The following is a 15,715-nucleotide window of genomic DNA, read 5'->3' as shown; positions in this document are numbered from 1 at the left end:
TCCTCTCCCTCCGGGCAGGACCTGCCCCTATGCATTGAGTCCCCGGTGCCTGCACGTGTCCAGCATGTCTACCTGGTCAGTGAGTCCATCAGACCTGCTCTTCCAGGTGGTAGCTGGTGGCCTGCAGTGACTGAGCAGTGCTGTGGATGTTTCTGTGTCTGGGGGCGAGTTTTCTACACTCCTACCTCTGTCTTCTCCTGTTTTGTTCCAGGAGCATGATTTTCTAAAGTTTTGTCAGATTTTACAGCAAAGGCTTTCTTTTAACTCAAAAAGGAACTCCATAATGAAAGGAGTTCAAAGGCAGCCCAGGCGCGATGGGAGAGCAGGGAAAGGGCTGTGGGGCTGGCTCTGCCCCACGGTGTCACCTGGTCCTACCTTTCCCTGCACACCCACCTCCCAACCCTTCCCAGCTGACACCCCATTCAAACAAAGCTGCTTGAGCCTCTCCCCTGCCAGCCCTTGGCTCTTTAATTCCTCCCTGAGAGAAATGCCCAACAAAACAACAACAAAAACACAAAGCAGACTGGCAGTTGCCAGGAGCTGGGAGGAATGGGGAGTAACTACCAGAGGGTATGAAGTTTCTTTTAAGGGTGATGAAAATGTTATAAAATTAGATTATGGTGATGGTTGCACAACTCTAAATATACTAAAATGCATTGAATTATATGCTTTCCACAGGAGAATGTTGTGGTATGTAAATTATACCTCAATAAAGCTGCTAAAAAAAAAAAAACCAGAGCATACACACAAAATACCCACTAAGAACCACAGGGCTATGTGCTGTCTACTCCTTATCTCAAGACTCTTTACCAAGATCCTGCAAGGACCTGATTGCTATACCCATTCTACAGTTGAGGAAACTGAGGCTCAAAGAGGCTTAACTGGCCCCCAGTGAAATAGTTGGTGAATGGGGAGGCTTGATACCAATACACTCAGCCCCATCACACCTTCCTAGGTGATGACACCCGTCCTAGGAAGCCCAGAATGCTGGTTGGGGTCAGGACTGCTTCCTAGGAGTGACTTATGGCCTGGAATCAAAGGTCATGGAGAAATGGAGCATTAGTACCCCATAGTAGGTTGAATGGCGGACCCCAAGAGATAATGTCGAGCCAGAACCTCAGAGTGTGCCCTTATTTAGAAGGAGGGAAAATGCAGATGTAATTAAGGTAAGGATCTTAAGATGAGGTCATCCTGGATGAGGGTGGGTCCTAAATCCAATGTGAGTGTCCTTATAAGAGACAGAAAAGGAGAGACACAGAGACAGGGAGAGGCCACACAAAGCTCCCCTGCTCTCTACGGTCATTCTTACTACAGCCACAGGACACACACAGACTCCACTTCTTCCTCGGTGGGGCTTGGTGTCAGATAGCCCCGGCCCAGACCTCTGACAGCTGGGACCCTTGCTCTCCTCCGGGATGGGGTGTAGAGCTCCGGCAACTAGATGTCCCTCACTGGCAGATCTCCTTGACCCCCACCTGTTTTGGGCTGCCTTTGTGAGTCAGCCCGGCTACAGCCTGCCAGTGCACCAGACACCATTTCCTTCATTACTTTGTGCTTTTCTTTTTCTTTCTTTGAAGATTTTTTTAATAGGAGAAAAAAAATGGGGTTAGGGAAAGATGTGGCAGGAGGAAGAGAGGCCAGCTGTTGTGGTTTGATCTAGAATGTTCTCCAGCTTTCCAGGTGGCTCCCCTATCTGACCTCCTCGTCTCTGACATTCAAACTGGGTCTGACCAGATAAAATACACTTTTCAGGGACTGGGATGGGGTTCAAGCTCTACAGAAACCTCATTCCCCCCATGTCCTGGCTCCCATAGAAAGCCCCGCTAGAATAATTGCAACAAGGGACTTTACTTTCCTTTTATACAGTTTGGCTCTGTTTGAATTCTTTTTTGACTTTATTATTATTTTCTTTAAATCCACCAATCAATCCCCTGCCTTACTCCTGTGGGTCGGCTCAGGTGGTGGATTTGAAGATGCTGCATTCACTGTGGAGGGTGGTGATAGCGGTTCTGTGATGGGTGCAGCACCCACATGTGTGGACCTATCTGGATGTTTAGCTCTCCAGTGCCCACTCTCTAATGGGCCATCCGATCCCCTCTGTCCTCCCCACCCCCAGTCCATCCTCCTGCACCAGCTGAGGGCTCCTCTCTACTCACACCTCAGTCAGAGCTGGTCCTGCTCTGCCCATGACCCTTCAGAGACCCCTCGCTGGCCTTGGATGAATGAGGCCTCTGTGATCTGACTCCTGTCCCAATTTCCTTCTCTGCTTGGGTCCTTGGGTGCACCATGCTCCCCATTCTCACCCAGGACCTCCAAATGCCCCATCCAGCACCCCCCACACTCACCTTTACCCCTTCTCCTGCTCATCCTTCAAATCCCAGCTCACTTTCTCCTCCTCCAGGAAGCCTTCCCTGACTGGGTACCAGTCCCTAGGAATGCACTCTCAAGACCTCTTGTTCTCTCTGCAGCACTCATTGCAGTTATAACCAGTGGCATTGTGGTTAGTTAATGCCCACCTCGCCCGCTAAGCCTCCTAGGACGTGCTGGGTCTTTCTCCCTCTGTGTCCCCAGCACCTGTAGTGTCTGACACAGCAGAGGCATCAAAGAAGGTCACTGTGTGAGTGACAAAACAGGGAGCTGGGAACGCTGTGCCATCACCCACGTGGGAGCACAGTGTATCAGCCCTATGAAGCACTGGAGGCTCACCTTTGTGCCACGGCACTGATTCTACACGTGGGCTGAGTCCTCTGCTGGCTGACACTGGGCTGCAGGGCTAGTGATCCCTGAACCCAGAAGAGACGGTCTCCATTCCTCCAGGGGCCGACCAGTAGGCCTGGCCTCCAGGGCTGCGTTGTGCTCTGGGCAGTAGCTCAGAGGGGTGGGAAACCTGCCGCACACCCAGCCCTGGGCGTGGGTCCCTCCCTCGAGGAGGCAGGGTTGCCTTGGCAACCATAGCCCAGAAGGAGCAGCTTGCTCTGGGCTGGGCTGTCTCCTTGTCTTCCATACAGTGGTCGGGAGGCCAGGATTGCTTTGGTGGCCGAGCGACAGATTTTCTTCCTTTGCCTTGGAATTTGGTTTAGTCCTAGCATCCCTGAACCACCAGGTCAATGGGACTGGCTCAAACCAAAGGCCCAAGTGTGACTTCAGGATTGGCAATGGCCCGTGAGGAAGAGATGCTGTGGGTAAAAGAAGTCATCCTACTGCGCTTGTCGGCTCAGGCTGCTGAAACACCACCACATACCCCGTGGCTGAAACAGCAGAGGTTTCTGTCTCCCGGTTCTGGAGGCTGCAGGTCCGAGGTCCAGGTGCTGGCAGGGCTGGTTCTGCCTGAGGCCTCTCACCTTGACTTGTAGACGGCCGCCTCCTCCCTGTGTCCTCCCTTCTGTGTGTCTGTGTCCTAATCCCTCTTCTTATAAGTGGCTTAGGATCCACACAAAGGACCACATTCTAACTTGATTACTGCTGTAAAGACCCTACTTCCAAATAGGGTCACATTCACAAGTACAAGGGATGACAGCATGTCTATTTTGGGACACAGTTCAACCCATATAAACTTTGTAATGCTTAAAGATCTTTCCAGAAATTAGAAAGGAAAAGAGAAAAAAACAAAAACTTTTTTTTTAATTTGCTTTCAGGGCTATTTTTTTTTTTAATCGTTGTAATTCGGAGTAATTTTTTAAATTGAAGTTTTATTATTGTTCAGTTATAGAAACAAATAAAAAGTAATGTCATTTTGTAAGACGTATTCATTAGGGGGAAAAAAGTCCCCATATAAACCTTCAGCCCTCAATTTCTTCTCTCCAGAGACAACTGCTTAAAGCATCATTCATTCATTCATTCATTTATTTTATTAGTTTCAGATGTATAAAACAATGTAATAGTTATACGTTTACACACCTCACAAAAAACACATTTTTAAAACAGAAAGAAAAGTCACCCTGCCTCTTGGCGGCTGCCAAAGCCTGCTTCAGCACGTGGGGTCGAGAATCCCTGGGTCTGAGACCCCCACTCCGCGTACCCTGGGCGTGATGCTGGATGTGCCCCTTCATTTCCACAGGCTTCAGTTTGCTCATCTGTGAAATGTCGTGTGGGGATTTGATGCCCACTGGTGCTCCTATCCTGCATTATCAGTGTCACCCCCTCGGCTGGGTGCCCCTGTCAGTCTGCGTGCTTTGGTTGGCGCCTCTCCTGGTGAAACGCCTGATGGCACAGCCTGCCCATTTCCTGCCCATTTTCTCCTCTGTGGCCAAGACGGTGTGTACCGGGAAAGACAGATGTGGTAGGGGGTAGGATGGGGTGAGATCCTGAATTGGGGAACCTAGCAAGCTGGTCGACAGGCCACAGGGAGGCACCGGGACCACTGCCTCTACTCAATGATGGCACATCCTTCCTTAAAATGCAGACATCTATACTGTCCCGACTGCCCAATTTATCCCAGACGGCCACCACTTCCCAGGGTCCCTGGGCAAGTCGCGGTCAGACTTGGGGTGGCTGAGCATGAGCCTGGGTGTGGGGGTGGGAAGAGGGGGGGATCCAGAAGTGTTGGCTGCGTTGTTCCTTCCCAGGCTGGAGCTGACTGGCTGGTTCTTAGCCCCGTCAATGGGAAGCCAAGTGCAATGTGACTTTCTGTAAAGTGAGCAGTGCACTCTCATTTACTTACCTAAAAGGCCTTATCGCATTTCCATGTATTGATCGTTTATTGAGATACATTACTCTTTGGATGGAAGGCAGCTCCTTAGCACGTACTTAATAATGCAGACAACGGGTGAATGGCACAGCGCGCTGCCTGCCGAAGGAAGGGTTTTGCGCCAAGTGTGAAATAATGTGAAATTATAATTCCCGCACTTGTGTCTCCCTAAATTCTGGCTCTGAGCGATCAGCTTTTCTTCAAGGAAACTAGTTGTCTATTCTGCTCTAAAGATGTCTGTCTTTCTGTTGGCCCCGTGTGGGGTGGAGGGGACAGAAACAGATCTGGAGCTGCCCCCCTGCAAGTGGGAGATGGCCTTGCACACTGACCCTTGCACACTGACCGTGACAGTGGAAGAGTGTTCTGTGTCAGGGGCAGGCACTGGCCCTGCCTCCTTTTCCTGCTACCCCATCCAGGGATCACCCCCGTGTGTCCCCAGCCACCCCCAGACACACAGAAGAGAGGCTGTGTAAAGACCGAGTCTTAGAGTAATGTAGCCACAAGCCCAAGGACTCCTGCAGCCCCCAGGAGCTGGAAGAGGCAGGAAGAACCCTCCCCCAGAGCCTGGAGGGAGTGTGGTCCTGCCCACACCTGGAATTTGGACTTGGCAGAGGATGGGGACTTAGGCATGGATCCCACAAGACGCTGGTCCCACACTCCCTCCCTGACACCCCAGTCTCATGTGAATCAGAAGGGGCCTTACCTGGATGTATGTTTTGTCTCCACTGGGTGCTCTGCCAACCAGCTGTCTTGCCCCCTGGTAATAACAAGGAAACCAGCTCCGCAGAAGAAATCCTAACCCGCCAGCCCCAGCAAGCCGTTAGGTATCCAGATCAGAGTGTAGAAGGCTCAGTCAGGGTCAATTCAACTCATAACAGAGGGTCTGGGCTGCAGCAAGCTGACGCCTCTGACACCCAAAGCTGGAGATAGCTGGGCCCAAGCCACTACCCCTCAGCTTAGAGACCCGTGTGGCGCTCGGGACCAAGTGGGGGAAAGAAAAGGAGGAAGGATCTGGTGACAGGAGGAAGACAGGAAAAGAGGAGAGAGGACTGGGAGGAGGGGAGGAGGAGCCAGAAAAGGGAAGGAAGGGAAAGAGAAGGAAGGAGTTTGAAGGGAGCAAACACACTCACGCGGAGACCTGTATCCCCGCGTTCACAGCAGCACCAATTCACAATCGCCACAATGTGGCAGCAGCCAAGTGTCCACCAACGGATGCCTGGGCCACATCCACGCAGTGGAAGGACCGTGCTGTGGGAGATTATTCAGCCCTCAAAAACAATGACACGCTGCCACAGGTATGAACCTCAGAAACATGACACTCAGTGAGAGAAGCCAGACACAAAAGCCGCATGTCCGATTGTCCAAGATAGGCAAATCCTTAGAGACAGGAAGCAGATTGGTGGCTGCCACGGTGGGGATGGAGGGGGAGTGACTGCTAATGGGCGGGCACAGGGTTCCTTTTAGGGGAGATGGAAATGTTCTGGGATTAGACAGTGGTGATGGTTACACAACTCTGGGAAAGTGCTAAAACCACCAAATTGTAAATGGGTGAATTGTGTGTTATGAGAGTAAACCTCAATAAAACTGTTACAGAAAACAGAGGGAGGAAATGGCAGTTACAAGGTCCAGAGGACATCTCCAATGTGACCTGTCCTGGGTTACCTCTGGGGTATCACAGCGTCAGCCTCAAGGGCAGCTCGGAAGGAAAAGGGGGTAAACTCTGGAGGGCAGGGGCCGGTATTGTCTCTGTCCATAGGCTGTGGGGACGAGTCATGCATAGAGAGCCTGGTCACGTGCCGCTGGCCCCTTAGTCATCCAGCAGATCAGGCCTCATTCCTGGTCCCTCCTTCCTCAGGGCCTCACTGAGTCACCGTCAGCATTAAGGCCTGAATCCCCGCCGGCCACGACACCTGGGACTTGCGGGGCTGTCTGGGAAGAGAGACGGTGTGAGGTGTGACCTCATGACACCTGACCTGATGTCTGTGTGGCTCCTTTCCCCCTCAATGTGCCCAAAGCACCTCTTCACTTCTGAAAGATGACCATTTGTGGGGCCCGAGAAGCGTGTGTGTCTGTCTCAGCCCCGCTTCTAGCCGCACCCCTCCTGCTCCCTGTGGCATTCAGGGAGCTATGCAAAACCCACTACTGCTTTCCTGGCAAAGGGAACCTCCCAGGGGGGGCCAGGTGTGTCTGTGCCTGCAGCTCCCTAGGAGCCCCATCCCCTCCCTGCCTGAATTAATGTCCCGGGGCTGCTGGAGCAAATGACCACAAGCTAGCGGGCTTAAAACAACAGAAATGCATCATCTCACAGTTCTGGAGGTTAGAGGTCTGAAGTCAAGGTGTCAGCAGGGCGGTGCTCCATCCAGAGGCCCTATTGGAGGGTCCTTCCTGCCTCCTCCAGCTCCTGGGGGCTCCATACATGTTCTATGGCTGCCTCTGTCTTCCCGTGCCCTTCTCCTTGTGGGTGGCTCACGTACCTCCCCTCTCTCATAGAGACACCTGTCATTGGATTAGGGGCCCAACCTCATTCAATATGAGCGCATCTGAACTAACATCTGTGCAGAGCCTGTTTCCAAATAAGGCCACATTCAGTTTCTGAGTACATGTGAATTTGGGGGGAGACATTGTTCACCTCAGTACAGGGTCCTTCCCAAAGCAGATGCCTGGGGAAGGCGACACCTGGAGTCACTCACCCCCCAAGTCAGTCGCTTTCAAATAGACTCTTGGAACTTTTCACAGCTGGACAAGAAGTTGGATCAACTAGGCCAAACCACCGGCGGGATAGGGAAGCCCACATTGCCGTGCCTCAGTTTCCTCATTGTTAGAGGAATGATACTACCCGTGCCTGCCTGCGTGAGGGTTGTCATGGATATGAAAATGAGCACTTCAGAAAACAACGCTACTAAAAGAAAAAACAATGTCAAGTGTCACGTGGCTGCCCAGTGTGGTTTTCATGGCTGCTTCTCCAGGTCCTGAGCTGGTCATGGGAGTGGGGTACAGGATGTGATTAGCATGTGGGGGCAGTGCAAAGAACGTGCTTGAGATGCAGCTGGTGGAGGGGACAGTGAGTGAGCAGGCCCCCTGGAGCTCAGATGCCTGTCCCACTGTCTGCAACCTGACACCCCCCCACACACACACACAATTCTGCAGGTGTCAGCCAGAGAGGTCCTGCCCCCGGGCCATTACCCATCCATTACCCAGAGCTTGGCTGCTGGCCGAGTCCTGAAAGTCTCATTTAACATTAACCTTCATGATGCTTTGGGAGGTTTTCTTCTCTATTAAATGCACTCATCTTGATTTTATTTTAGGGTTGGTGCAGTGCATTCTTTTTATATATGTGTGAGCATATATATGTAAATACATGTATGATGTTGGTGAATTAACGTTTGTGGTATTTTTACCAAGCCAAGCTGTGGGAACCAATAGTGGCCCTCTTCATGGGTGTTTCCCAATCGCTCACTTGTGCTGTGTGTGTGTGTTGGGGGGCGCTCCGAGCAAGCGGGGGCAACATGCCCTCTTGTCCAAGAGCGCAGTCTTGGGGGACATTCACAACAGGCGCCCACGGAGGGAGGGTTGGGGGCACTGTGATGACAGATCCACGGGACCTGAGAAGTGGAATGACTTGGGCACACCCTACCGTGCTGGTTTGTAGGAGGGGCAGCAGAGTCCCCAGGCTCCAGGTCAGATGTCCATGTGGCAGTCTGAAGGTGGTGACCCATCTCTTGCCACCTTCTTACACCATATACAAGAATAAACTCAAAACGGATTAGACTTAAATGTAAGATCTGAAAGCATAAAACTCTTAGAAGAAAATGCAGGAAGTAAACTCTCAGACATTACCCTTAGTAATATTTTTACTGATATATCTCCTTGCGTAAGGGAAACAGAAGAAAAAATAAACAAATTGGACTACATCAAACTAAAAAGTTTTTTCACAGCAAAGGAAACCATCAACAAAACAAAAAGACATCCTACTGAATGGGAGAATTTGCCAATGAGACATCTGATAAGGTGTTAATATCCAAAATTTATACATAACTCATGCAACTCAACACCGAGAAAACAAACAATCCAATTAAAAAGTGGGCAGAGGATGTGAATAGACATTTCTCCAATGAGGACATACAGATGGCCAATAAACATATGAAAAGATGCTCAATGTCACTAATCATCAGAGAAATGCAAATAAAAACCACAATGAGATATCACCTCAGACCTGTCAGAATAACTATTATCCATAAATCAACAAACAAGTGTTGGCAAGGATGTGGAGAGAAGGAAACCCTCGTGCATGTTGGTGGGATTGCAAATTGGTGCAGCCACTACGGAAAATAGTGTGGAGGTTCCTCAAAAAATTAAAAATAGAACTACCTTATGACCTAGCAATTCCACTTATGGGTATTTAGCCAAAGAAATCCAAAACCCTAATTTGTAAAGATAAATGCACCCCTATGTTCATTGCAGTGCAGTCCACAATAGCCAAGATACACACACACATAGTCACGGGATGTAAAGCACAGCACAGGGAATATAGTCAGTGGTATTGTAATAGCTATGTATGAGGTCAGGGGTAGTAGACTTGGTGAGGTTATCACTTTGTGAGGGGTGTAAATGTCTAATCGTTATGTTGTTTTGTGCACCTGACACTAATAAAAAAAAATGAATAAAAAAGAAGCGCCACAGGACTGGGCTGGCCCTGTTCCAGGCCCACAATGATGGTCTTCAGGGTCAAACGGGCTCTTTCAGTTGTTTTCCCTGAGCACACTTTGTGTGTCCCCAGCAGACTGCACCGAGGGTCTTTACAACCCCCCAAGGAAACCTGTGCGGCCGACTGAGAGACGTCCTGACTGTCCCTCTCTTGAGTCACAGCTTTGGTTTTGGGCAATGTGTGCCCTGATTCCCGTCAACGCTGTTCCCTGCTTGCCTTGGCCTCCAGGGAGCTCGAGCCCTCTCGGTGGCCCAGGGCCCTCAGGCACACACTCTCTGTATTACTCTCACCCCCGGCTTTCTTCCTCTGTCCATTCCCCTCATTTCCTCATGACATTAAATTATTCCATTATTGGTTCATTTGTCTGCCTACCCTTATTAGGAGGAGATGGAGCGCAAGATAAATGCTCTAATGACAAGTGTGAGATAGTCGGAGACACGAATGAGCCTGGCCCTCCCTGTCTCCAGTCTTGTTCCCCAGCCTCAGCCTTTCCAAACCGCCCATCGTTGAAGCCTCCTCATTCACGGTGCCTCCCCCCAGGTTTGGGAGGCCCCTGCACCCTCTTGCCTGACTGCCTGGCCGCTCACAGTCTCCACCACTCGGGTTGCAGCCCCTAAAACATACTTATTTGTGAGCATTCTGTCATCTGGACGTGAGCACACTGTGTGCCTGAGGGCCAGGCCCATCCCAGACTCGGTATACAGAGACACAGGCGGTTCAGGGCGGCCAGCACCTGCTCAGATCCCAGCCAGACACAGGGCTGTGGGGACACTTGTCTGTCAGCTGTGACACTCATTTGCCAGCTGATGACCCCAGGTCCCTGGGATTGGGGGCAATACACACTGTGGCCCCGCCCCTCAGCCAGCTGGAGGAAAGCGGCAGCATTCCACGCAGCAGCCACGTGCGGTTGGACCCCATGACGATGGGAGGTGCTTTGTCAATGCCGAATTGTCGCTCAGAACCCCCTGGGGCTGGGGGCATATGTGGGAGTGGGGAGTGACTGCTAATAGTATGGGTCTTCTTTTGGGATGACGGAAATGTTCTAGAACTAGATCGAGGTAGGTGGGGGCTGCACAACATTGTGAATGTGCTACATGCCACTGAACACTTTAAAATGGTTCATGTTAAGTAAATTACATCTCAATTAAAAAAAATAGAAAACCTTGAAAAAAACTAGTTGGGCGTGGTATGTCCAGAATAAGCAAATTTACTGAGACAGGTCGCCTGGTGCTTGCCTAGGGCTGGTGGGGAGGTGTTGGAGGAAATGGGGGGGGTGACTGATAAAATGAACAGGGTTCTTTTTGGGGGTGGTGAAAATGTCCTAAAATTTATTGTGGTGATGGTTGCACAATTGGGAATACGCTAAAAACCACTGACTTACACATTTTAAATGGGAGATTGTATCGTATGTGAGTTATAGCTCAATAAAAGTTATTACCCAAAACAAAGCAAAACACCAACCCATGGCACGTTCTGGAGAGAAGCCACATCAATTCAGCAGAGGTGAGCTCAGAGCCCACTGGGGGTGAGCTGGGACGATGCCCTTCGCACGTGCCTCTCCTCCGTGGGCACCGCGCTCTCTGGCGTGCTGGTGTGACTGAGCGCTGCACTGCTTCCTTTCTCCAGCTGGACTGACTGTGTTCAGACCATGCGTCTTAGCTTTGGGGCATCACAGACCCTCATGTTATCTGCTGAAAGCCTCTGTTTGGGGCGGCAGGGGGGAGAAAAGCATATAGAACATTGAGTACAATTTCAGGGGACACCCACCCACACCCAAAAGCCCCCAGTTCGGAGCCCCACAAGGAGGTCACTCAGGGCCTCAGTGCTGCTCTCACTGCTCACTGGGTCTCAGCAGAGGACAAACAAGTGGCAGGGAGGTGACTCGGGGGGCCTCCGCTCTGTTCACCCTGCCATCCTGTCCTTTCTCCCTGTCACGGATGCTCCCACCCTGAGATATGGCCTTGGATGACTGTGGCCTCACACTGGCCCCCACTGGGGCTGACTTCCCCCCTCGTTTTTCATGTGATGACACCAGTGACCCTCGAGATATATATATATGCGCCTCTACCAGCCTCTAATTGGGAGCGGAGACAGGAAAGTCCAGATTTTCCATAAACTTGCAGCTGTGACCTTAAGGGACCGACAGGCTGGCACACACTGGCGTGAGGTGGGAGAGCTCTCTCGGGAGCGTGTGGGGCAGGGATGAGCCAAAGGACGCAGTAATGACTTACCAATTGATTGTCATTGTCACAAACTTAAGTATTAATAATTAGTGCTTTACTAATGGCTTTGTCTCTACCATGTTCCTGCTGTAATTACAACCCCAGGGTTCCTGAGGAATCTTCTAGAAGGCACTGCTTCTCAGCTTATGCTCCCCAGGGACCCAGGGTTGCAGCTCTCTTGAGTGACAGTCATCTATTCCTAATTTCTAGGAGAGAAGACTGTGAAGAGTAGAATTTTCTCCACACTACATTTTGCACAGAGGTTTTTCTTCAATCTTTGGCGCCTGCTCCCAGGCGGTGCCTGGGGTGGGGGGATGTGGGAGCGTCGGGAGAGGAATATTAACGAGAACCCTGGAGACTGCTGAGCGGGCATCCTCAGCCGCTCGCTTCATTTCCTGGACACGTGTGCATGCTATGATTTCCTGTGTGTGAGAGAGAGAGAGAGAGAGAGAGAGAGAGAGAGAGACAGAGACAGAGAGAGAGACAGAGAGAGAGACAGAGAGAGACAGAGACACATTTGGTTTCTTCCAGTAAAGTTGTTCTTAGAGTGGCAGATTTTGAAAAAAGAAAGCCTAGTCACTCGTGAGGAGTGACTCCAGGTTAAACCCGTGGACTCTGAGGAATGTGGGTGTTGGGCAGGTCAGGCTGCTTGGAGGAGCCTTGAGGGGAGACCTCTGAGGGGGAGGCGCCCCTTGTCTTGGGGAATCCGTCGCTGTGCTGGGTTCCCTGGTGTTGGGGAGCAGAGCCCCTGGAGCCAGGATACCAGGCATCCGAGACAGAGACTTGCAGCCTGGTCCAGCCTTGGGCACCCTAGTTTTACAAACGGAGGACGGCCTCACGTGTGCCTCAGCTGGGGAGAGGCACAGAGCAGGCGGGGATGCCCTCACCCTGGGGTCCTGAATCAGAGTCCCAGGACCACCCAGAAGTGTCAGGGCAGCCCCGCGAAGCTCACTGGGTGGCCCCCATCCTTGCGTCCCCCGTGGTGTGGGGCATCACTGGGTCTGGGCACTTGGCACATGTGTGTGGAATGTTTATTGACAGGAGAGCAAACCCATTCTGATCGTGTCCCCCATGTCTGGCCTGAGCTTGGGGACTTCATGTGCCTCCCCCCACGCGGGGTGGGTGGTGTCATTGACTCTGTGACTGAGGGAGAAACTGAGGTGCAGAGACGTGTGACTTCCCTGGGGCCTCTTGGCTCCGACACGGAGAGGCCAGTGTGCTCTGCAGTGACACAACCACGTACATGAAGATGCTGTGGGAGTTGGCCCTCATCTCTGGGCAGAGCCTGTAGGAAATAGATTTGCTTTCTCTCAGCATCTGGAGACTGCACTCCATGCTGACTTGGAGAAGCTTCTTAAACTCTCTGAGCCTGTATCTTCCACACATAGGGAGTGTGGGGACAGAGCTAGGAGTGCAGTTTCCAGGCTCTCGCCCTCACGTGGAAAGGTGCGGTTCAGGTAGTAAATGGCCATCAACTGTGATTGGATGGCCATCAGCTGTGGCTAGTTGGCCGTCAGCTGTAACCAGTGAGCCGCTGGCCACTAATATAACTGCCATGGCTACGCTAGCAGAAAATGGGGGCTAGCAAGAAGGTGGTGGCTGGCAAGGGTGGATTGCAGCTAGTAAGTGAGGTTGGTTGGCAGAGAAGTGGACGGCAGGTTATAGATAGTGTAGTTCCTGCTTCCTGTGCCTCCAACCCAGCTGCCAGCGAGACTATAGTGGTATGACTCCCCTATCTATGGCTCCGTGGATGTTCCTTTTTGACCTCACCATATCCTGCATTCTTATGTGGGGAGCAGGACCAGAGACCCTACATGACACCCTGCATGACAGGAAGTTAGTGATAGCAGCATCCAGAAGGTGCCAGATGATGGCTCAGATGATACCCAGCCTGGCCTTGTGTGTGAAGGGTCTGAGTGAAAGGACATTCCTGGCTGGGGGAGCCGAGGGCCAATCCCAGCTCCTGCCTCCCAGGAAGAGCCTTCCCCAACTCAGGGTGGAGTTCAGGGTGGCACTGCCATTTGCTGGGAAGAGTGAAGCCCAGTTCACACCTGATGGGGCAGCCGGGGCAGAGGCTAGTAGGCACCTGGAGGTGTCTGGAGGCTCCTTCGGCAGCTACTGGGGTCGGCGCTGCCTTCCGAGGCAGGTCTGGTTCTGATACGGCTTCCAGCTTGCCTGGCCCACGCCCTCCTTGGGCCTAGAGCCATGCCTGGTGCTGGGGGAGACATTTTGTTCCTTATGCCCTTGACCTTCTCCTGACAACGGACTGGTCCTGCCGTGGAGCCTGCCGGTTCCTGCTCAAGAGCCCAGCCAACCAGTCCCTCACCCCGTGGATGCGATGGGGTACAGCCGCCCCCCAAACCAATCATTTCCGGTCAGGTCAACATTGATTAAGCACCTTGTCATGCGGAGACCCTGCTCGCTGCGCCATTTGTCGTTCAGGGGACACGGCGGGGTCTCTGGTCCCGCTCCCCACATAACGCAGGATATGGTGGGGCCAAAAAGGAACACCCACGGAGCCATAGGTAGGGGAGTCATACCACTATATTCTCTCTGGCGGCACTATACTGTCACTGGAGGCTGGATCCACACTGTCCGCAAACCGCCATCCACGCTTGCCAGCCCAGCCGCCATCTTCTCGCTAGCCCCGGTTCTTCTCTTTCTGCTAGCGTAGCCACAGCAGTTATATTAGTGGCCAATGGCTCACTGGTTACAGCTGACGGCCAACTAGCCACAGCTGATGGCCATCCAATCACAGTTGATGGACATTTACTACCTGAGCCAGCACCTTTCCACGTGAGGCCGAGAGCCTGGAAACTGCTTTCTGGGGCTCTGTCCTCACACACCTGCTCATCCCTGGAGGCTCAGAGACACGTGAGCTATGGGTCATGGCCTCTGGTCTGTGGGCACGACCCAGGGAAGGGGGGACACTCCTTGCAACAGGACCTGGAGCTCTGCCCAGGACAAAGACTCCCCTTTACAGGCGGGACTTCCATCCTGGACCCAGGCCCTGCTCCCGGGTGTGGTTTGCCCTCTGACCTGGTCAGTGTTCACTGAATGAATAGATGAGAGAGCGAAGGTCTGAGGGCACAAACCCCAGGGCTCCCGGCATCCTATCCTGGCCCAACCTCCTGTGGGGATTGGCAGGCACACGTCCCTCTCTGCTTCCTGTTCCTTCACTGCCCTTCCTCTCTCTCCCACCCAGGACCTCCCACTCCAGGGCCAAGGCCGAGGCAGCCCTCACCGCAGCTCAGAAGGCCCAGGAGGAAGCACGGATCGCCAGGATCGCTGCGAAAGAGTTCTCGCCTTCCTTCCAGCACAGGGAAAACGGTGAGTCCGGGCGCAATGTGGGCTGGGGCAGCTGGGTGTCCCCCATGGCCATATCTCAGTGGGTTCTGCCCGCAGTTCCCTTGCCTCGTGTTAGCTTTCATGATGGTGCATGTCCGAGCACGGGCCTGGGCACATGCCTCCCTCATTCACATGCCAGAGCGTGTGCGGTTTCAGCACCTCTCCTTGCCTCCACGGCTGTGTCCCTGTGTGCATGTGTGTGTCCACGCTTCACTCTCGGGCTTCCCATGAAGGTGGATGTCTGGCTCTGCTTGTGCAAGTGGTGTCTCTCCCTGCCCTTCCCCCAGTGTTATTCTAGAACTCTCTGTGGCGATGTTACTATTCTGTAACTGTTCTGTCCAACGAGGTGGCTACTAGCCATGTGGGAAGTACAGCTAGTGCAGCTGAGGAACTGTGTCTTTATTGGATCATAAGTAACCTGCATTTACCTGTAGACGGCCCAGGTGCCTAGTGGCGGCCGTGCTGGACAGTGTGGCTCTGGAACAGTGAGGGGAGGTCCCGCAGCATCCTTTGGTGGGAGTTGGGAGGAACTAGAAGCTACTGTAGGTCGACCAGATCTGGGACCTTCGTCCTTCCCTCTGGGGAATGAGCCTGAGGGAGGCAGGAAGGGCTGGAGAGGAGGGTACTGATGATGAGCGCGCTGAGGCTGAGGTCCTCACAGGCCAGACCAGCCGCCCGTCTCCCACCCCACTCCCCTCCAGCCTCACTCAGAAGACGCCTCTGCAGCAGGAAGCCCTGGAGAGCAGGTTAGAG

General features: G+C 52.6%; 1 protein-coding gene across 1 annotated transcript in view; it reads left to right on the top strand.

Annotated features, from left to right (window-relative positions):
* The window catches only part of JPH3 (junctophilin 3), an 80,820-nt gene that overhangs the window by 58,400 nt on the left and 6,705 nt on the right, over positions 1-15,715 (top strand). The window contains exon 3 of the mRNA XM_019742739.2: positions 14,820-14,944. Coding sequence (XP_019598298.2) covers positions 14,820-14,944 — 125 coding nt within the window. The remainder of the gene's footprint in view (positions 1-14,819; positions 14,945-15,715) is intronic.

Source organism: Rhinolophus sinicus, linkage group LG11, assembly GCF_036562045.2.
Source record: "Rhinolophus sinicus isolate RSC01 linkage group LG11, ASM3656204v1, whole genome shotgun sequence".
In the NCBI taxonomy this organism is placed as follows: Eukaryota; Metazoa; Chordata; class Mammalia; order Chiroptera; family Rhinolophidae; genus Rhinolophus; species Rhinolophus sinicus.
Note: the sequence above shows the minus strand (reverse complement) of the source record. Positions and strands in the feature narration are given on the sequence as shown.